This window comes from Solea senegalensis, linkage group LG17, assembly GCF_019176455.1.
Source record: "Solea senegalensis isolate Sse05_10M linkage group LG17, IFAPA_SoseM_1, whole genome shotgun sequence".
Classification (NCBI taxonomy): Eukaryota; Metazoa; Chordata; class Actinopteri; order Pleuronectiformes; family Soleidae; genus Solea; species Solea senegalensis.
In genome coordinates this window covers 15,937,739-15,959,946 of record NC_058037.1, presented here as the reverse complement: position 1 = coordinate 15,959,946, position 22,208 = coordinate 15,937,739, and the positions used below count along the sequence as shown (strand labels likewise).

Here is a 22,208-nt window from a genome sequence, read left to right as displayed (position 1 = left end):
AATAATAATCCAGTGTGATTACAGCAGGAGCAGGCAGACTCTTGTCCGGGCGTCCGTGTTCAATAGTCAGATGAAAGGCTTAGCTCCCTCTTAAGTGGCTTTTGAGCACGGAGAGAAGGTGGAACTGATCTCTGACACTGACTCGGACCTGACTCGGACTGACTCGGAGCTGATTATCGCTCACAGTATGAGCGCGAGCGAGTGTGAGCACTCGCCGTCTTTGCTCTCGCTCTTTCCCACTGGCATGAAGACATTTAAGCCGATCCTCTGCACCGCTGCACGCGTGTGTACTTCACTAAACCTGTGTGCATTTCAAGTATTTGTGTATGCCATAAAACAGGGGCCTCTAGGTTTAAGAGAGGGTTCCAACACTTCGGTTGACATCAAATTCAAACACTTTTTAATGATTTTTTTTTTCCAGGACCTATTCCCCTCAAATTCTAGGACCGAATGTGCTGACACAACTTAAGATGTGGAGGGCAACTTGTAAGAGCTGCTTCGTCCACTTTTATTGATTTGCAGCCCACTCTGCACCTGGACGAGTGATTGTCCTTGGGATCTTGGTCAAAGTCAGTCTTTGTCATTTTCTTTGGTGAGACAGAGATCTTGGAATTCACATTGCCCAAGCATCACGTTATTTGCTCTCTTTTACTTAACGTTATCTCCCGTCAACGGCGGAGAGACGTTTGTTGCCTAGTCTACGTACATCAAGCAGGGCTGTTGCAATGCCCTGAATTTTTAGAGGCGGGAATCGCAGATCACGATTCAGGATTTGCGATACATGGTCCACGATACCAATAATATCACGATACACAACGATTCTGTGATAATCAATGTATTGCAAGACAATTATATAGCGACACATCACGATATATTTTAAGGTGAAAAGTCTATTTATTCATAGAGAACAAGGTGTTAGAGTTAGAGTTCCCTTATTTGTTAATTGAAATATTGATATTTGCTATTGATTATCGTATTGCACGAGGCAGGGAGACGATATATCACCAAATCGATATTTTGAACCTCTGGAAAATAAAACAACTGTTCAGATGTAGTGGGCAATTTGAGAAAAATGAAAAATGTTCACTATGTTTGAATGTAACTTATATTTTTAAATACCCACTATTATAGTGGGAATCTATGTTATTAGCCTCCACTGGTGTTTATTTAAATTAGTGTAATTGCAAATGCACTTTAATCCTTTGTTTTTGGTGTGGAAAAAAAGAAAGAGTAGCTGCTCACTGTTGCAGCCCACAGGCAAACACACACACTCTCTCAGAGAGTCAAGTCCTCCGGGTGACATGTGAGTCACAACTACTGTAGTTCAGTGGGTTAATGACTTCTCAGCGCAGCTCCGGTACGATCCTGCCGGGGCTACAAATGCACAGATGGACCGCTCTGTGCGGAGAACAAGTCCACATGACTCATCACTCGCGGAGTGACTGACTCATTCTCAGTCACGCTGACAAGATTCCCTGGACGCCGGCGCCGTCACATGTCTTTCACTCGTGGCCCCTGAAACTATAGTCACCTGTGTGCGCGTGGCCGACACGGACTGAAATATGCAACAGGTGAACACAAAAATGTGTCACGTGACACACATACAGTACACACACACACACACACACAGGTCTTGTATAACCACAATTCAAATCAATTTGTGGACTCAGAAAAGGTCCTAAAGAGGTAACACACACACACACACACAGGGGGGACTAAATATAGTGACAGGGTTTTGTAACCTGTCTGGTTGTGCTGCACATCAACAGGGTCATGGGTTTATTTTTGACAGACAGCCAAAAAACACAATGATGTCATGAAAGCATTGTGGCAGCCGGCGTTGTGCAACAACGCCTCAACCGTGCACTTTCCTTTCACTTCCTTTTTACAGTTGACAGCGAGAACAGCAGCAGCAGCAGCAGCAGCAGCAGCAGCAGTCATGTGGTTTCCAAAAAAGAAAAGCTGTTGAAAAGCTGAACCTGTGATAGAATATTCAAAGGCGCCAGGTTGCAGCGGCTCACATGTCGACTCCACACATGACGCCCCGGGAACGGCTCTCCTTGAAAAGACCTCAACGGCTTCTTTAAGAGCGTCAGTAGTGGTTTCCCTGCCTGCCTCCTGCTTCTCTTCTGCACTGTCTGTAAACACCACGCACACGTGTTTCCTCCTGGTTTATTCAGCAGAGGCGAGAATACTGTGGAGCTGGAACAGGAACATTCATCCACCTCCTGTCAGGAGAAAAGAAGCACCTGTGTAGATAATGAAAGCCAAAGTGTGCGACTTTTAAAAGCTATTCAAATCAGATTAGGCCTTTACCAGCTGCACACTCTGCTCCTTTTTATCGCACTGTTTTGTTGTCAAGACTACTCTCGACTCGGTTTTTTTTTGCTTTTGCATTAGAACCTGGTACTTTTTTTTTTGATACCTGGGTAACTAGGTTCCAAGCGATTTGAGCCAATACTAAAATGTGACGCCAACAGTGACGTCGTCGCTGTGCACCGTCTATTGTTAGTATCGCTTAAAAAAAACAACGTCATGCCAGTTTCCTGTAGCTGTGCTATGACGACTTAGTCTACGCTGAGGAGGTACAATGAAGTAATGGAAAACGGCGTGCCTGGTACCCAAACTGAGTAAAGCCGATTAGTGCTAGAACTGTAAAAGCACCAAGAACGATGTGTTTTACGTCACGACTGATGGAGGGAAAGCAGAAGTATAAGAGCTACGCTAGTAAAGCGAGTTGGCACTGACATCGTCGTCTTTTGAGGAAAGTTCTGCAGACTCACCTGAGGAGTGGGGGAAAGTCTGATGTGACGCCAAGTTTTTCCTCCTAATATCTTTCTGACGCCAATCACGCCATTGGGTTCATTTTAGTGCATTTGCGTCGTTCCAGAAGTCGGCGTATTTTGGTCACAAGGGAAGAACGAAGTAACGGGTAACTTATGCCAACTGAAGTCTACATAGCATGCAACTTCCCCCATAAATGATGCTGAATTGTACACACTGTACCTTAAAGAAGTCGATTAAGTTTGCTGTGTTCGTCTTTGTTTTCGTTTTCATTACAAAAGAGTAAATGAAAAATACAAACATGTACCAGGTTCAGTTTGAACATTCGTCACACCTCTATGCAAAAATCCTGTGTCTATATTTAGAGCTTTGTGAACAAATGAGAAACCTTTTGGTGCTGAAATCACACTTAAGAGAAAAACAAATTATTCCCAAACACAGCTGTGGAGCTGCGAGTGAGCACCAGGTAAGCGGCGAGACGTCTGCGTCTGCTCGAGCCTTTCTGTCACTGTGGCCGTCGCTCCTCTCAGCGACAGCACGCTAATTCAAATGGATTTGTGTCAGGAGCACTATATTTTCTATGAAGTATAACAAACACTGCCATCAAATGATCACGGCCTGAACGTTTTATAGTTCTGACCTTAAAAAATGGCTGTTATTGTTAAGAGCTATCGTGGGGATTGTGATCATGTTTCATGGGCTCCTTCAGCACGAGTCGATCAGCAGAACATTTTTATTTTCTCTTGGATGCCAGAAAGGAAGAAGGCTTTTTATGGCTGTTGGAGAAAGAAATGAAAAGTCAACTTTTGACCTCGAGGCAAATTACATTTGCAGAAGAAGCTCATGTGATGCCATCAAAAGACGCAAGGACAAAGTTTCTCATTTAAGAATTAGTGGCCCCAGTGCATCAGTGCCAACTGCGGTGGCCTCTGCATGCCAGAAATAATGACATTCACTCTGGCTTGTTTGTACAAGGTTTATTCTAAGGTTACAATTATACACGTTTACAAACATACTTTAAGAAAAATATCAAATTTCTTCTAATAAATCCTTTAAATATTGCACATTGGGCCTCTAAGCTCATCATTGATGTGCGTATTGTGTTCATAACAAGACAGTTCACCTTTTTCAACAAAATAAGCTATACTTAATGTACTTATCCTTTCTGCATTTTGTAAGTGATTACACCCTCACTAAAACACTGCCGATTCCTCTCCCACACCAAACCCACAGTGCCGTTCCAAAAATATCCTCTGATGCTTAAACGCACTCCTATTTTTCTGTGTCTCTTGCCTCAACAGACGTGCTCTGCCAATTACACCTTCATCCCGTACATGGTGACGCCTCACAACAAGGTGTACTGCTGCGAGAGCAGCCTGATGAAGGGCCTGACCGAGCTGATGCAGCCCAGCTTCGAGATGCTGCTGGGGCCCATCTGCATGCCTCTGCTGGACCGCTTCATCCAGCTGCTCAAAGTCTCACAGGCCAACTCCCAGTGAGTGGACCAAAGCTTCACATTCATTATAATTTCAGTCAATATTTCACCCGTTTAACACACTGCTGAGTCTGAATTTATAGTACATGTATAGCACATGGATGCCGAACAATCAGCCTGTGGTCAGATGGTTAGATTTAACCATAAGCTTCAAATAGCTGCTATTTGTAATAACCAATCTGTTCAGTGTGGTTTTATGAGGTATTCAGACCGTATTCATATGTTAATTAATATTTAAATATTATTGCTGTTAGATGTTTTCCTATATCATGTCTTATTTGTGAGGACATTAAGAGTCAAGGAAAGTAGTTTTCAAGCTAACTGCTATTCTTTGTCAAGCTGACTCCTTTTCTTTGCTAGCTTGCGTTCTTTACTACCAGGACAGTAAACAATGGGCAAAAGTTTGATTCAAAGCAAAAACCTCCTGACCAAACAATATTTAAACATTATAGCACTTACATTTATTCCAATATCATGTCTTATATTGGAGGAAATGAAGTCAAGCTAAGTAGTTTTCAAGCTACTTAGTTTTCAGGCTAACTGCTTTTCTTTGTCAAGCTAACTAGTTTTATAACTAGCTCTCTTTGCTAAAGGGACAGCAACACTGGGCAAAAGTAAGATTTAAATCAGAAACTGTGACCAGACAACATTTAAACATTACAGGAGTAAGATTTATTCCAATATTGTGTCTTATTTTGGAGGAACTTAAGAGTTGAGCTTGATTTTCAAGCTAACTAGTTCTCTTTGCTAGCTTTGTTTGCTAACAGGACTGTTAACAATGGACAACAGTTTGATTTAAACGTGACCAAACAATATTTTAATATCATAGCGGTGAGATTTATTCCTATGTCACATTCATATAATAACTAGTGTTCTTTTTTTGTCCTCCAGCCAGTATTTTCGTGAGACGATCCTGAGCGAGATCCGTAAAGCTCGGGAGCTGTACACTGGCATGGAGCTGGCTGCCGAGCTGAACCGGATCCAGCAGCGGCTGGACAACGTAGAGTGCCTTTCAGTCGACATCGTCATCAACCTGCTGCTGACGTACAGGGACATCCAGGTACAGCTGCTCTCTGTGTGTGTGTGAGTGTCTGTGTGTGGAGTCCCGACACTTAATTATTATAATTGGTTCAATTAAACAGTTGTGCATCACTGATCTTAGGTCACTATTTTTAGTATTTATCAATTTTGGGTTAGGTTCATTAGATTCATCTGACGACTGAACTATCATAGCTAGATAGAACGGATAAAATATGTGAAACAAATATTTGAATAAAGCGGGGCCACATGTAATGTTCACCTTGTCCCGCCCCAAGCCCGATTAAGTGGAGAGGTTGCATTAGGAAGGATATCGGAATAAAAATCTCTGCCAAATCAAGCGGCTCATCGGCTGTGGCGACCCCTAGAGAGAGGGTGCAGCCAGAAGACAAAATATAAAATACATAAATTAGAGTAAAACCGACACAAATACAAAAAAAAACATACTTCACAGCCATACCAGAGAATATGGGATAGAAACTCAGAAAGTTCAGAAGGACTTTTGTGTCCCTGACCTTGTCCTTGACTTGTGCAATGGAAGCTACTCAGTAAACTTACTGCACCATCTCTCCATCGATCAGCCATCGTCATTATCGTCTCCTCAGTCTGTAAAGAGCTCAGATTCCCTCATCTGAAATCTTTTTCTTCCCGTTCTGCGCTTCCGTCTCCACGTTGCGATGGCACTCGCTGTCCACATCCTCCCACTCACCATCGGCAGCGCTCCGCTTCATAAATCATTCATTAGGACAACGGGGCAATGTGGACGCTCTGAATTATTCAACGTGCTTTAGGTATTGTGACCGTGTCGGTAAGTAGGAGCAACAAAAAAAACGCGATGAAGGACCCCATCAGTTATTCAAGTGTCGCTGGTGTTAATCAGACAGTTGCGTCTCAGACAGGACGATTAATAAAAGGACATTGAAACTTTATTGTTCAGTCCTTATGATGAGCTGTAACTAACAATTAAATAAAAGCCACATATAAGGCCTTATAACATGCTTGAAAGCAAATTAGTGTCAATAAAAGCACAATTATCACATTTATTACTGCTTTTATGACACTTGTAGGCTTATATTAGAACGTGTTAACAGTTTATGTACATGTTATAAACACTGATAAGATCTTAATTAACAGTAATAAACTTAATTAACATGTATAATTCTATTCTTAACTTTGTAAATACTTACTTGAAACTTGTTAATACATTTCATTAACTTATGTATCTGAATAAGATGTTATTTAATATTAATAAGACTTACTGAGATGTTTTAAACACTTCAGTTCATAATGCACTGTTGCAGTGTCTTAATCTTAAATGGGATTAATTTAGCTTAATTTAGCTTAACAAAAAAGAAATATGTACAAATCCTCTGCCCATAAGTGTCTTAGAAGCAATATTAAGCTTCTGTTCACACTATGGTGACTTATTTATGTTCATAAGCGTCATCAAGGTTTGTAAATGGATGGTTTTTTTATTGTTAATTAGCTTTTAACAAGGACAGAAAAATCAAGTGCTCCTTCCAGAATTTCACCCCTCTGGCACAAAAGCTGCCAAACACCTTGCCGAGTTAAGGCGTGTGTAAAAGTTTGGAGGTCACGTGTACGACGGCTTTCCCATGATGCTGAGTGGTGAGCAGGGAGAAGGTGGAACAGGAGCTCATGTGTGCCTCACTTTTTCCTTCCCAGGATTACGAGTCCATCGTGAAGCTGGTGGAGACGCTGGAGAAGCTCCCGACGTTTGACCTCGTGGCTCACCCTCACGTGAAGTTCCACTACGCCTTTGCACTGAATCGGTGAGACGACGAGCTCGACCACATTCACAACACAAAAGAATATACAATATACACACACACACGCACACACAGGAGGAAACTGAGGAGGAAAATTAAGTTTATTAGACATTTATGACAAATTATTACGAAGCTGAGGCAGCCTGAAAGCATTTCTACAGTTCAAATTAAAACTTTTATACTCACTTGGTTACTATATTTTACTATTTACATAATATACGTAGTATTTAAGCATCTTTTTTTAAAACTTTATTAGTATAGTTAAATGAAGGAGAGACAGGAAACACGAGGGAAATGACATACAGAATATGGTCCAGCTGGCTCGTAGTGAAACAAACTTTATTTGTATAACATTTTTCATACAAATCAAATACAATTCAGAGTGATTTGCTGAAATCAAATGGAAATGAGTGTAACAGGTGTGAAGTTGCCCTACTTTCCTACATGTTCATCGTTTTCTTCAGTTTTATTCAAATTCAGATGGAACTGTGTTCTGTATTGATTCAAAGAAAATGCTTCTTTTTTTTTTGTCGTGATCACATTAGAGGACAAAGCACGGATCGGTCAACAGCAAGCAAAGTGCAGTACATTGAACCGCGTAACCATAGCAACACTACCTCTTGAGACTTTGGGTCGTGTTGGCCATATAATGACTTTCACTCAAAGTAGCTTCAATCAGCGCAGTTTATTTACACTAAAATGACAGCGAACGCTCATAATCTGACAAGAACTCATTTCACGTTGTGATTCATAATAAAGGGCAATGATACGCTTTGTCACATTGTAAATACAAGTAAGTAAGTTTTTGCCTTACCTATGACTTATTATCTTGTAGTAGAAAAACACGATACAATCCAAAATTACATTATTGTCCCATAAAGGGAAATTATTTTTGTGCTGCAACATCACAATGAATACATTAAATAGTAGCTCCATATATTACAGTGAATACATAAATAAAATAAGGAACAGAGCGATAGAAAGGAGAATAAAATGCGTATTTCCGAGCTGCACATCATCACACATATATCTCTGTAATTATGTGCAATACTGTGTGCACATAATTAACAGCATGATGCACGGCAAACAGAGATATATATGTACTATAAATGCTCATATGGATAAATTATGGTTTTTAAAGCAATGGGACTTTATATACAGCTGAAATCAACCTATTTGCAGTGTAGTTTTAGGCCTCAATGGCATTATTTGCTATCTGAAGGCAGCAGTTCTGTTAATTGTCTTGGATATGAGGTTCCTCTTTCTTTTAAAAGCAGCAGCAGCAGCAGCAGCAGCAGTGTGATAGTATTAGTAGCACATGTGTGCAGTTAGTGTGCCGCTCATGAAAAAAGAAAACACAGGGGGAGGTTTCAACGGCCTGTTTTTCTCACCAGCTGCTTCTCTCGTAAACTCCCTGCGGCTTCTCTTGCGGTGCATCTGCATCAAACGGCAATATAACGTGCGCCTGTGTTCGGCGCAGGAGGCGAAAGATGGCCGCGTCTGTGCTTGTGCCGCTTCACTATCAGGACGGTGATGTTTCACGAGACGCGCGCGTGTGCGGCAGAGGTTAAGGATTGATGATTGTGTGAAGACGAGACGTCCCCCGTCCCCGTCCCCTCACCAGCAGGATGTTATGAGACAAACAGCTGTTCAAGGTCTTTTTATTTGCGTCTTAAATAGCTGCTACAACAGGCTGCGGATGATTCCTGTTAGCTGTGATTGTTATCCAGTGATAATTGTTGCTTCGGTGCATGAAGCAGATGATTGTGTGGTGATGTAACGGTGATTAATGTGACAGAAGTTCCATATGGATCCGTTTTAATAGTTGCTTTGATTGTTTTCATTTAAAGATTTGTGAAGTGGTTTCTGCCACAAAAAAATCTATCAGTGTTTAATCATCCGACATTTATTGGGATTTATTGCGCTATTGATCAATTTGAAAATACTTTTTCTTGACTTTATCGTCCAGTGCTGAAACGTTACAATGCTGCGGTATAAAAAAATGATTTTGCACGAAAAAAATACCAATTTCCAGAGATTAATATGTTATTTGATGATCAGACCACAACAACAGAGGACGTTAGGATTGAAAAAAATGAAATAAAATTGACAAAAGTCGACGTCAAAGTCACTTCTGTCAAAGAAATTTTTTATTTTTTATTTTTTATAAATTTAACAAAAAATTGTCAAATTTCATCCAAGTCGAATGTGAATTGAACAAAGCTTTTAGCATCATAATGAAGAGTATTCTTCATTTGACCAAGAGAGAAAAAAGGGGAGAAACAGCCCTTGAAATACACAAAATAAAGTCATATCATTTAAAATGAGACTAAAAAATGGAAATTGAGTTTTAAGTCGTATTAAGTAGAAATACTCATACATTTACAGGTGATAGTGTCACATCTTTTAAGAAAGTAAAAGTCTTCCATATTGATATTTATTTGCATGAGTACACATTCTCCAAATACTAAGTTTACTCTTGGCTATGCATGTAAAAAAAAAAAAAATCTATTTTATTCCTGTTTGAATCCTCAAATTGAAACAGAGAGAGAGAGAGCGAGCGTTAAATGGATTTACGACCTTGATAAGGACTCGATGATCGATGTGAGGCACAGATGAATCTGCCCGGGTGGAAGTGAGCGTTGACTAATTGGCTCCGGCCTCTCGTCGCCGCTTGTAGTCTGACCAAAACTCACAAGGTTCTGGATGAATGCGCCGTCGGCAGAGACGTCTGGACAGAAAAAAATAGAGGAAGAAAGTGAGAGATGAGGACGAGGAGGGAGCGAGTCTGGTCTTGCTCTCCCATGCTGGACCGTCGCCATAGTAATAGCTGTCAGCTCATACGTTTTATTTAACCTTCGTGCTCTGGGAAAGGAGACACATTATGCTCTTCTTGCTTTATTTATTTATTTCTGTCTCTGCGACTGTGGCACAGTGGGCCTGTGTGAGACTTCACAGGAAGTCTGTCCTGTGATTTAAATGAAAAGATTCCCCCAAAATGTTAAGGTTTTGGAAGAATTCCGGAGCATCAATGAGCCCAGTGACCTCTTGCTGATGTTATTTGACTAGAACTTCCTTAAAATAGTCTTCCCTCTGGTTAATATATATATATTATGGTTGTTAACGATTAACGCGCGTTATTATGGGTCATAAATGAGGTCATATTGAGCAGCTCAAGTGGCTCTTGTTTGATTATTTTTCCCCCCCTTGGTTCAGCCTCTCATCAGTCGACACCGTTTGTCGCGTGATTTGTGCAAACAGGACGTAATTTGTCTATTTGTCTGTAGGGCGACACACACACACACACACACACACACACAAGTGTTTGCTGATCTGACGCCTCAGTCAACAGGGTGACATCATGTTCCTGTGTCTTCCCAAATAGAAAAATAGAAAATAAATGACATTGTGAAGGGGTTTTTTAGGTTGAACGGAAGATATTGGTTTGTGTTAGAATTACAACTTGTGTTGTCATGGTTTCACTGCAGGCTCCAAACATTTCATTTGACATATTTTGCAAATATTTGTTCAATATTTATTGATTTTATATCAGCCTGACTGTACAACCAAAGCAGCTGCTCATAGTGTGTGGGGAGAAAAGCATCAAGACATCTAAATATCTTTAGATACATTCATATATCAAAAAATTGATCGCAAAATCGCAAGTTATTTGCTTTTATTTTGTAGTTGAAGATTGCATATTTAGTGCAAATTTGCGCATCCGAGTTCCAGGTTTTAAAAAGCAAGGCTGTGAAATGCAAGTTTGTGCTGTTGTGTTGTGTTATTTTTCAATTCACGCTCAGTATCACCACTTCTGGTGCTTCACTTTGAATATGAAAGTGCAAATTATCTTAATACTAGGCCATTTTTGTGACAATTTTACTACCCGCTAATGTTAACAAACAAACAAAGAGTGACACTGGTTTGGTGTAAATAACACAGCTATAATATAATTAATGCAATTATATGGTGGCCCTGCTGTGCATGATGTCGGTTTATTCTTCTTCTTCCAATTCAGCAGACGTTTTAAACGTGTTTTTACTTGACGCTGAAAAGCAAAACAGATTTTCAGATATAACTCTTGGAGATGTTTCTTAATTAATTGTTCAAACTCCACTATTTTCTGACAGGTCAGTTATAAGACAAGCCTCTGTGGTTGAACGCAGAACGGTAGGAGAGCCGAATAACCTCTGTAATTTAAGTCAGGCTGCTAATGACCTCTCTGAGCCTGGTATTATGTGGCACAACAAAGGCTGTGCAACAGTTTCCTAGCTACACAAACACACACACACACATACACATACAGTTTGCTGGTGTTGCACTCATGCTGGTGTGTGCACCCAATCATATACGGGGTCTGGTGCAGATTTACAAGACGTCATGTTTGTTTGTTTTTAATTTAATTTGACCTATTGCAGTTAAAAAGTGATGGTTCACATTAAAGTGGACTTGCAAAATTACTACAGAGAACTAGAACATGGTTACAAGAAGATTTTATAGAATAAAATGATTGAAAATAAGAATAAAAACGGTGAAAAGCAGCTTCAGGCAACACTAGCAGCCTGGAGTATAACACACCTAAATCTCTACATCGCCTGTCATTGATTGGGTTGCATGCAGGGTAATGTACGTGCAACAATGACACATTACCCCCACAAAGTAATTTGGTTTAGCGCAGGTTCACTGTTGTGCTTCCAGTACTTTAATGTCACACCCTCCATGATGTCAAATCTCATTGTGTAATAATTATCCAAAGTAGAAAACAATTAGGGGAAGTGTTTATGTGACAATGAGTTTTTAAATGGACCGTCAGCGAGTTTCAACCACACATTTGAAATGGTTTTGGGAACAAGTTGTTTATTTTTTATGAACCATTAAATGCAGCTAATGTCAGATTTAGAGCACTGAGAGTAGAGCGAATGCAACAATGGAGTTCACTTCAGTTCAGGGATTTATTGCCCATGGACGGGGAAATGTGTATTGCAGTTGGTGTTATAAAAAGCAATAAAAACAATTGAAGGAACACTACAAACGTTTATATGAACAAAGACATGGGACAACATGGACACAGCTCAACAAAACTGGGTTTAAAACAACCTCAGTCAGATTTCAAGTTCATAAGAACTGCTAATAAAATGCCGCAGAAAACAATGAACAGCAAAAAGTCAACATAATTAATAGTGTGACTAGTGTTGATTACACATTTCTGATGAATCAATTACCACAATGTTCCTCTATTTTAAAAACAGATTCATCTGAATGGTTTTCTTTGATGTGACGAGTTCACTGATGTCAAAACTTAAATTTCCCATGTGCGTGTTCTGCAGGAGGAACCTGCCAGGTGACCGACAGAAAGCCCTGGACATCATGCTGCCCCTGGTGGAGGATGAGGAGAACGTGGCCTCAGACATCTACTGCCTGGTGGGACGGATCTATAAAGACATGTTCCTGGAGTCTCACTTCACCGATACGCAGAGCAGAGACAACGGAGCACTCTGGTGAGAGGGATATGAACATATTGTTCGCTTTTAAGGTTATTTTTAATGCTTTTCCTGCACCTTACAGCTGTGGAATATATACATACTCAAAATGATTATTTCACTCTTTTTATTCCGTTACAAGAGACGGAATTTTACTATAAACAATCAAAATCTTTCACTGCCACACATACAAGCATGACCCAGGCCCAGTTCTGGGTATTTATTTATTCCTCCATCTAATAAGCAAACTGTACAGGCGACTTACAGGCTAATATAAATGTATATACTGTAAATACAGAACCCACACTTTGGCTGGTGTGTCCATTAGGGGTGCTGTAGAAACATGTTGACATAAAGCATGACATAAAGCAAGGTCCTCACCTGAAGTTCATATCAATGGTGTATTCTAATGCTACAACAACCAAACACCTCTGAATAATACTGTCATAAAGCTAACATTTGTTAGCATGATGTGTAGCTACCTTAACCACAATTGTTTTTGCTGTCTCTTGTACATAATGATTATGGGAACTTATACTAAAAGCTAACATTGTTTAGCTTGTTGTGAAGCTACACTAACCACAACAAAAGACTCTTGTACACATTGATTAAGCAAACTAAAGTTACTGTCATAAAGCTAACATTTGTTAGCATGATGTGTAGCTACCTTAACCACAATTGTTTTTGCTGTCTCTTGTACATAATGATTATGGGAACTAAAAGCTAACATTGTTTAGCTTGTTGTGAAGCTACACTAACCACAACAAAAGACTCTTGTACACATTGATTAAGCAAACTAAAGTTACTGTGATAAAGCTAACATTTGTTAGCATGATGTGTAGCTACCTTAACAACAACACAATTGATTTTGCTGTCTCTTGTACATAATGATTAAGGGAACTAATACTAAAAGCTAACATTGTTTAGCTTGATGTGAAGCTACACTAACCACAACAAAAGTCTCTTGTACACATTGATTAAGCAAACTAAAGTTACTGTGATAAAGCTAACATTCGTTAGCTTGTTGTGTGGCTATGCTAGCCACAACAGAATTTATTCCCAGGTGTTAAAAGAGGTTTCCTGAGATTAAGTACACAATAAATAGTAAAAAATGTAAATCAGCGCCAAGGGGTAGGGGTGAAAATGAGGAAATGGGACTGGACCAGTATGTTTTTTGGTCATAGTTAACCATTGTAGCACTGCTAGGAAGTCAGTTAACTTTACTGAACTGGAAGAACCAATAACCCTCACGTGGTCACATTCTGTGGTTAAAAAGGAAATAAAACAGCATCTTTGAATCAGGAAGCTCAGGTTTCTGTTTCACATATGGCCGACATTTTCCTGTAAAAGCTCTTTTCTGAAAAGAAATTGTTCTTATAAATGCAACACATTGTAATAAGCAACATTTCTTTTCACAGATTACAATAAAGAAGTTTATATTAATATCCCCTAACATCATTCCCAAAAACTGTACCGGCAAAAAGAACCAAAGTATATTAAAGGTTCCTCTCATTATCGTTTACTTAAGTCACTAATATTAACTTCACTTTCCCCATTAACCTGACATCATCATTTCTCCTTTAACCACCAGAACAGGCAGATCTGCTGCATGCCATCACAGACACTCACCACTGCTACCTCATCATTATTATTATTATTATTATTATTATTATTTTTGTTCTGTCATTGTGTTGGCTTTATGATACAACTGGATCCTCGTCATGTTGTTCTCATACGTTTGCACAGTTAATATAAAGGCGTGTTCTTTGATGTCACGTAACGGCACACCTGTACGTAGGTATGACACATGTAGGAGGAACTTACAATGACAAATACAAGTCCCTTAACTCACCTGTTAGATAATAATGCTCGTAAATACTATCTAAATCTCATAATTCATGCCGTCACAGTATTGTTCCTGTGAACAGACGGGACATCAGTGTGTATTTGCAAACAGGGCGGGAGAAGAGAATCCCAGAAATGTTCTCATGCAAATACACGCGCCACAAAACTTGTTTTAATTATTTAGGAAAGTACTCAGACCAATTAATCAATTTTTAAAATAGTTGGCAGAGGGCCAGAGCCAAATGTGACAGGATTACTGAGGACAAGCATTAATACTAAATCTAAAATTGACGTAGTGTTACTGTTTGAAAAGTGAAGCCAAGGAAGTAGGACGGAAGAAGCAGGTGGCCACCAGGGGGCGACTCCACTGATTGTAAAAACTAACTTTGAATGGAAGTCTATGGGAAAAGAAGCTTCTACCTCACATTTTATTTGTTTCAATCAGTTGTTTAGGGAATTATTTATTCAATTAACTGATTACTAAATGAATAGTCAGCTTTTTGGATTGAGGTATTTTTCAGCTTCTTAAATGGGAATATTTTCTCGTTTCTTTACTCAATAAACAAAGAAATCATTAAAACTGCATCATTTTAATGTGTGGACAAAACAAGACATTTAAAGGACTAAACAAGTACTCGGTTATTTGTCTTCTTCAATAAAACGTCATGACATCATGTATGAATGGGGAGAAAAATCAAATATGCGATATATCATCCTATATTTTTTTTTTTTTAAATAATAAATTATTGCAATATTTCTACTACCTTGATGAACAGAAACAGGTGTTTTTTTGCTATCTGGATATTTGAAGACATTTTTATTTATTTTAAAGCATGCCAGTTGAACATGTGGTCCATGTTCTTTATTAAAAGGGATTATATTTAGTATTTTACAGCATTAGCATGTCATCCCAGCACTGGTTAATTAAGATCCCATAATCATATTGTATTTTCATAATGGATTGACATGTCGATTATTCTCTCCAGTAATGGTTTGGTCCATAAAGTGTCAGGAAAATGTCGATGTGTGTTTTTCAAACCTGGATATGACGACGCTCTCAAATGTCTTGCCAAAAAATAATTCATTGTTGTATGGAGCAAAAGAAAATTTATATATTCTCAGTTAAGAAGCTGTAAAAGGAGAAAACTTGTTGTAATTCTTTAAAAAAAAATACTCAATCTGAATAATCGATGAACAAAATAGTTGACGATTCATTTAGTAATCGATCAATAATCAGTTCATTGAGTAATGAATTGAGCCCTACACCAGTGTGAAATCTTTAAATCTGGAGGCTTCAAAAACTGGTGTTCATTTGGCAACTGGAAGACGTTTGTTCAGACTCTGATGAGGAGCAACAGGCTGACGGCGTCTGAGGTTAAATGTTCATTACTTCCGTTTTGGATTTCCTTCTTAAGATCTCACATCTTTGCCTTTTGAATGTGCCGCACAGATAATCAACCTCTGGCTGTTATTTTCATCTCCGTGTCAAAACTTGGCAGAGAGAGGCTGCTAATAACATTCAAGCAGCGTCCCTCAGTAGCACAGATTGGTCATTAAATAAATTGCATTTCATGTTCTGCGAGGAGAGCCGCTGTCGTCGTTTGCCGTTCTGCGGCCCCAGTTCAATATAGCTGTAATTGTTTTGGTTTTGGTTTCCTCTCTCTCTCTAAGTGTACGTATGTCGCGGGGCCTTGGGGGAGCCACGAGAAACCCGTCTCAGAGATGCTTGGGATTTGGAGTGACGCATTTCTTGGTAGAAAGGTGTTTATTGGAGTCATTTGTTTGCTCTCTCACGGCAGGTTTAAAAAGGGCTTTGAGTCGGAGCCAACGCTGCACTCGGGGATCAACTACGCCGTGCTACTCCTGGCAGCCGGACACCAGTTTGACACGTCCTTTGAGCTCCGCAAAGTGGGTGAGTGGATATTTGTGTTGTTTGGCCCCCGGAACACATGCAGCTTTTCATTTTATTGCACTGAGCCTTGATGACTAATCGCGGTGAGTAATCACTCTCTACTCTGCAAGAGTCGCTCTTGCTCCGCTGCATCTAACCATGGCAACGGTTCAATTAGGTTACAATAGACCAGCTTTTAGTTCAGGATTTGCATCTAGTAGATTAAAAGCTGGACAGATCCATTTTGCATTACCTTACTTTTGTAGTTACCTTGGAGCTTTTTGTCTTTCAGCTCATTGTTTTCGGTTTTACGAGCTGTCGTCTTCCAACAGGAAACCTCACCTTCAACTTTATTATAATACCAAAGGAAATTGGATCGGCAGCAGGGAACAAAGCACATAACAAAACACTCCTGATGGTACTGAGTGTGTTTGTGAGAGAGTTGTCTGGCAGGAAAGATTTGTTTGGTTTTTTTTGATGCCTTTTGTATTACTTTTCCATGCATCGACATGGCATTTTTCTCCCACAGAACTGCCGCTGCTCACTGGATATTTTTGTACTTTCTCAATTCATTAGGGGATAGTTGTCAGTTTCTGAACTCCTCAGACCTGGCTGTCGGAGTCAGAGTAACTTACACCAGCTTTCTTCCACAGTCTGCTCGGTTTTGAGCTTCAGCAGGTCGTCTTGACCGTGTCTATATGCAGTGATTTGCTGCCTTGTGATTGGCTGATTAGATATCGTTAACAAGCTGTAAAAGTGAGTGTATCAGTAATTAAATTCTGTGCTGTTGAAATACCTCCTCGTGGACTAATGTATGTTTGTGTCACAAAACAATTTCAGCCATTTATTGGCAAAAAAACCAAGCAGTTTTACCTGATTTAACACAGATTATTGCGACATACTTCTGTTTTTCACAGGACTATTTATTCTCTCACATGCTCAGAGTTGTAAACATTAGGGCCCAGGTTGAAATCCAGAAATTCCTCTCTGACATCCGAGGCTCAAAGTAGCTCAGGAATGTGGGAAACAGAGCAAACAATCCTGGGAATTAGCCTGCAGCTCTCTCTGAATCGGCCTCACCCTCCTCTCCCTGCTGAGTCTCCTTACTCCTGCTCTCGTCCCAGTGACCCCCACACACGTGACTCAGCGTCTGTGGTCCCTGCAGCAGCGGCAGAGTCTGTGTAGGACATGTCGCTGCAGCTCCTCGCGGCAGAAGCCATAAAACATTACGGAACACTCGTGGTATCCCAACAAATCTGGCTGAATACAGTAAATAGCGTGTAAAAATAGAGCTCCCGTGCTGCGTGCTGTGGCACGATGAATTCTCCTCCGCTATCTCATCTTCCTGAACTCTCTGTGGGTGACGGTCCAACTGGAAACGCAGTAAAAGTGATGATATCTCTTTATCTGTTCTAATGTTTTCCCAGGGGTGAAGCTGAGCAGCCTCCTGGGTAAAAAGGGCAGCCTGGATAAGCTGCAGAGCTACTGGGATGTGGGCTTCTTCCTGGGCGCCAGCATCCTGGCCTGCGACAACACCCGGGTCATCCAGGCCTCCGAGAAACTCTTCAAACTCAAAGCCCCCATCTGGTGAGAGAAAAAAACGCCCCACTGCTGCTGCTGCTGCTGCTGCTGCTGCTGCTGCTGCTGCTGCTGCTGCTGCTGCTGCTGCTGCTGCTGCTGCTGCAGCGTCAGTTTGCAGAAAAGCACATTTTAGACCACATTCATCACCGTCTGTGTCGTTGTGATTCAAAGTGTGCTCCGGCTTTCTCTTGAAACCGCGCCGACCATCTGTGGCTGTCAAAGAGAGACAGAAGATATCACGAGGAAGTCACTTTTGCTCGTTTTTTTTCCTCTTCACACATGCGTTTGCTGGTGATTGCAGCGCGGTGTGGTGACGGTTAAGATGAAAATATGATGACATGATGGAAGGAAACACATGAAGAGACTAAAGCTGTCGCAGCACCTCCTGATTCTTGTGATTTTAAGAGCTAATTTTAGCTTTTATGACGTGTGTACTTCCTGGAGAGCCTGCTTACAAGCTGAAACATTTGTATTATGTAGTTTTCAGATCAATGTTGTCAATTCATTTAATCTGTCTGTCTCAGTTTTCAATTTAAAGTGCTTTATTGGCATGGTAAACAAACGTTTACATTGCCAATTGCAAGCTTGTGTAGTGACCAAATGAAAAGAAGATTGGAAACATAAAATAATATAAATATACATACACAGAGGACAATAAAATCATTTAAATAAGGCGCATGTACATGTCTGTTTGCTCAACAACAGGATAATTGCACTTGAACTGTATATAATATGAAATATGACATAGACTTTACATCTATATTGAAGGAGATTGAAGCCATTTTTGAGGAGGTTACATTACAGCGGTGTCATCATTTAGCATAAACAGAAGAGTAAGAGTAAAACGTTGTCTAATTTAAGTCAAAATCATGACATATATTCAAATCAAGCATCACTACAGAGCCGAATCACGCGTAAAGCAAACTTATGAAGGAGAGGTGGTGTGAAAATTACAATAATAGTCATTATTATGATGAATTAAGAGATTCAATAGCTCAAAATCCGGAAATGTTTCGGTGCTCTGGCGATGACAGAATGGAAAGACTGCCAACGTGACGAACACCTGCGAGAAAAAGATCTCGTCGTATTGTGAATTCATGTTGCCAAACAATGCCGCGTGTGTTGTGATCAAACACAGTCAAAAAAAGACCAACAAGCTCGTTTCCACGAGAGAAGCTCTGTGTCTGTTTTTATTCAAATGCACCGCTCACATTTCTCACATTTCTTTTTAGCGTAGTTTAACCTTTAAAACGCCACTTACACCTGCGAGCGAGGAGCTAATGATGTGTATTAATGGGAAAAGAATGACAAATACAAGGCCCTAAATATCCTTTAATTTGACACTTTTATGCCCACATTCAAGCTTCTGTAGATTAATTGCCCTGAAGATGTAATTTCACTGTGTGTGTGTGTGTGTGTGTGTGTGTGTGCGAAACCCTGCTGTTCTTTATTTGTGCTGGTGCTGTGAAAAACTCTTTAAGCTTCCATTAATGTCATAAAAGACAAATGTTACCGAGCACGCAAAACACAATCACGTGCTATTATTATATTATTTATATGTTGTATTATATATATTATATGTTTCCCCTGATTTTCATAACCTTGGTTACATTTGTTGGTGTCGTGATATGTGAGGTTTTGTTTTATCTTTGTTTTAATGAAAGGTTTGCTTTCAGGTACCTGCGCTCGTTGGTGGAAACCATTTTGATTTACCAGCACTTTAAGAAGCCCGGTACAGAGCAGGCGGCGCCCAAACAGGAGCTGGTGGATTTCTGGATGGACTTCATGGTGGAGGCGACCAAGAAGGACGTGTCCTCTGTCCGATTCCCGGTACGTGACACCTGTGACGAACCAGGAAATGGCTCCTATTTATCGGGAAACTCTCAGGTTTCAATGATGTGGAAAGTTAAAAAAAAAAAAATAAAATAGATCAATAAAAATGTCCTTTTAGGTGTTAATACTGGAACCCACAAAAGTCTACCTGCCTTCGTATTTGTCCATCAACAAAGACGTGGATGACAACACGGTGTCCATCTGGCACGTCGCTCCCGACGACGAGGTGAGTGACGTCATTTATTATCGTCCGTCAGCTGATTCTTTCCCCCATTCACACCCATTCAAATTCATCACACGTTACATATTAAGCTCATGCTGTTTACATTCTGGTGACTTCATGCAGATACTGTATCGTGTTTTGTATTTTGATCATCTTAAATAGTCTCGGTATCTTTTTAGATTCTACATTCATAGATGTGGACATGTCTTTATATTTACTGTCTTTGCTGATGTGTCACTGTAAATTGAACCCATCTTATCTCATCTTATCTTATCTTACACGCTACCAACGCAGACACCAGACGTAGTAAAACTCCTGCTTTGAAGCCTTGAAACATGAACGCTTTTCCTCTAAATTCCAATATATAATTTACAAAATAAACATAAACATCAGAGTCCAACACTGTAAATCTGAACAGTTTAAGAACTAAATTTGTCCCAGGTTTCTTATTTATGTATTTATTTCCTCTCTGTTGGATTGTTTATTTGATGCTTCTGGCCTTTTTTTACTATGTTGTTTTCCTTCTTTTATATCTGAGCTCAGACAAATTTCCCAGTGAGGACAATAAAGTACACACACATATATATCTATATCTTATATATAAGATATAGATATATATATTTTATCTATTGTGCTATTGAAGAAGACCTGAAAGTATCGATTGAGACCATTAACTCCAGAGAAAAGTGCTCAGTGAGGCTATAAATCAAGCGAGAAGTAGGTTGAGTTTCCCCGTAGTAGACTTCTGTTCAAACTGAGTTCTTTTTATATTAAAAAAAAGAAATCAAACCTTGTCCTTCCCATTGGAAGGACAACAACCGTATGAATGCAGATACTCACTCAATATGAGAGCTAATGGACTCTTGTTTTACAAAATGAGTTCATTCGATCGGAATTATTGATTATTTTCATTTTGTTACATCCGAGAAAACCTGCAGCATCAGCAACTGCAGTCATTTCATCTGCTTCAACTGACGCTAACAAGGCCGCTAATGTCTCTTAATGACTGTAAGGGTCACTCAACATGTTTGGGATGATGCCGCTGCTCTGATGATACGAGCCATCCGTCAGCATCACATGGGTTTTCAGAGTCTCCCCGCAGCTGTAACCATGTCCTCTGTTTGTCTCCTCCTCTTCCTCCTCCTCCTCCACAGAACAAAGGAATTCACGAGTGGAACTTCTGCGCCACGTCGGTACGAGGTGTCAGGTCAGTGTCTCCCTGTCTGTGATGACACACACACACATTAGAGCGGAGTGATGTCACAATAACCTCACACTGCGTCTCTCTCTCAGAAGAAGGTGGTCGGTTTGAAAATATCCAAGAAATAGTGTGTTTTTCCATTACTTGGCTTTAATAATGTCTCTACAAACCACAGAATCAAATAAATATGAATCAGTGATTTTAAAACACTGGGTCGGGACCCCCACATGGGTCACAGGTGATATTTTTTTGGGTCCCAGAACAAATTTGTCTTTTATTTTCCAATAACGTACATTCAAATAAATTGTAATTCATTTTCTCATCTGTCGTCATCCTCTTCACCATCTTTTAAAGTATGGGAAACACTGTATTACATCAAACTATTGACACATGAGTTAATAGAATGCTGGTGTAGCAGCATTAGCAGTGCTTTGGCGACTAACTTGACTTTTAGGAGTAATGTCGTGTTTTTAAAGTAATCCAGTTCAGCTGCAGTTCGGACAGTTGAAAGCGAAACAATGCAATAATTCCGCTTGCAGTTGTCAAACGATAACGAGTGAAATTCTCAATTTATCATCATAAATAAAGTGATGATAAAGTATGTTAAGACGATAAAATTCTCCTTTCATTTTTAAACAACTATTTAAAATAGAGTAGAAAACGATGAAAGGGAACAATGGCGAACAGGGGAAGTTGTAGACTGACGTGGAGATTGAATTTATGCAATTTAAATAGTTTGAATAATAATATTATAATAATAATAATATTTTTTAAAGTTATCGGAGGATAGAAAGACACAAAATGGTGTTTGACGCGTTACCAAATGCCTGTTGTTGGTCCAGAAAACAGTGCTTGTATAGTGGGACGAGGACGTTCGTCCAATTAAATGGACAATAAACAACCGTCACTCAAATTAAATGTGTAAGTTCTTTCTAATACAACACAAAAAGTAAAATAAACAACATTCATGCACATAAAAGTATCCAAACATCCAAATTTAATGAAAATAAAAACACCTTTTCCATGTCCTTATGTACAAAATCTGAT

At 39.7% G+C, this 22,208-nt stretch overlaps 1 protein-coding gene across 2 annotated transcripts in view; it reads left to right on the top strand.

Moving 5' to 3' along the window:
* map3k5 (mitogen-activated protein kinase kinase kinase 5) overlaps positions 1-22,208 on the top strand; it is a 74,258-nt gene that overhangs the window by 26,189 nt on the left and 25,861 nt on the right. For both annotated transcript variants that reach the window (XM_044048836.1, XM_044048835.1), the window contains exons 4-12: positions 4,086-4,279; positions 5,171-5,339; positions 7,004-7,110; positions 12,435-12,605; positions 16,232-16,344; positions 17,751-17,910; positions 19,581-19,734; positions 19,856-19,963; positions 21,115-21,167. In XM_044048836.1, coding sequence (XP_043904771.1) covers positions 4,086-4,279; positions 5,171-5,339; positions 7,004-7,110; positions 12,435-12,605; positions 16,232-16,344; positions 17,751-17,910; positions 19,581-19,734; positions 19,856-19,963; positions 21,115-21,167 — 1,229 coding nt within the window. The remainder of the gene's footprint in view (positions 1-4,085; positions 4,280-5,170; positions 5,340-7,003; positions 7,111-12,434; positions 12,606-16,231; positions 16,345-17,750; positions 17,911-19,580; positions 19,735-19,855; positions 19,964-21,114; positions 21,168-22,208) is intronic.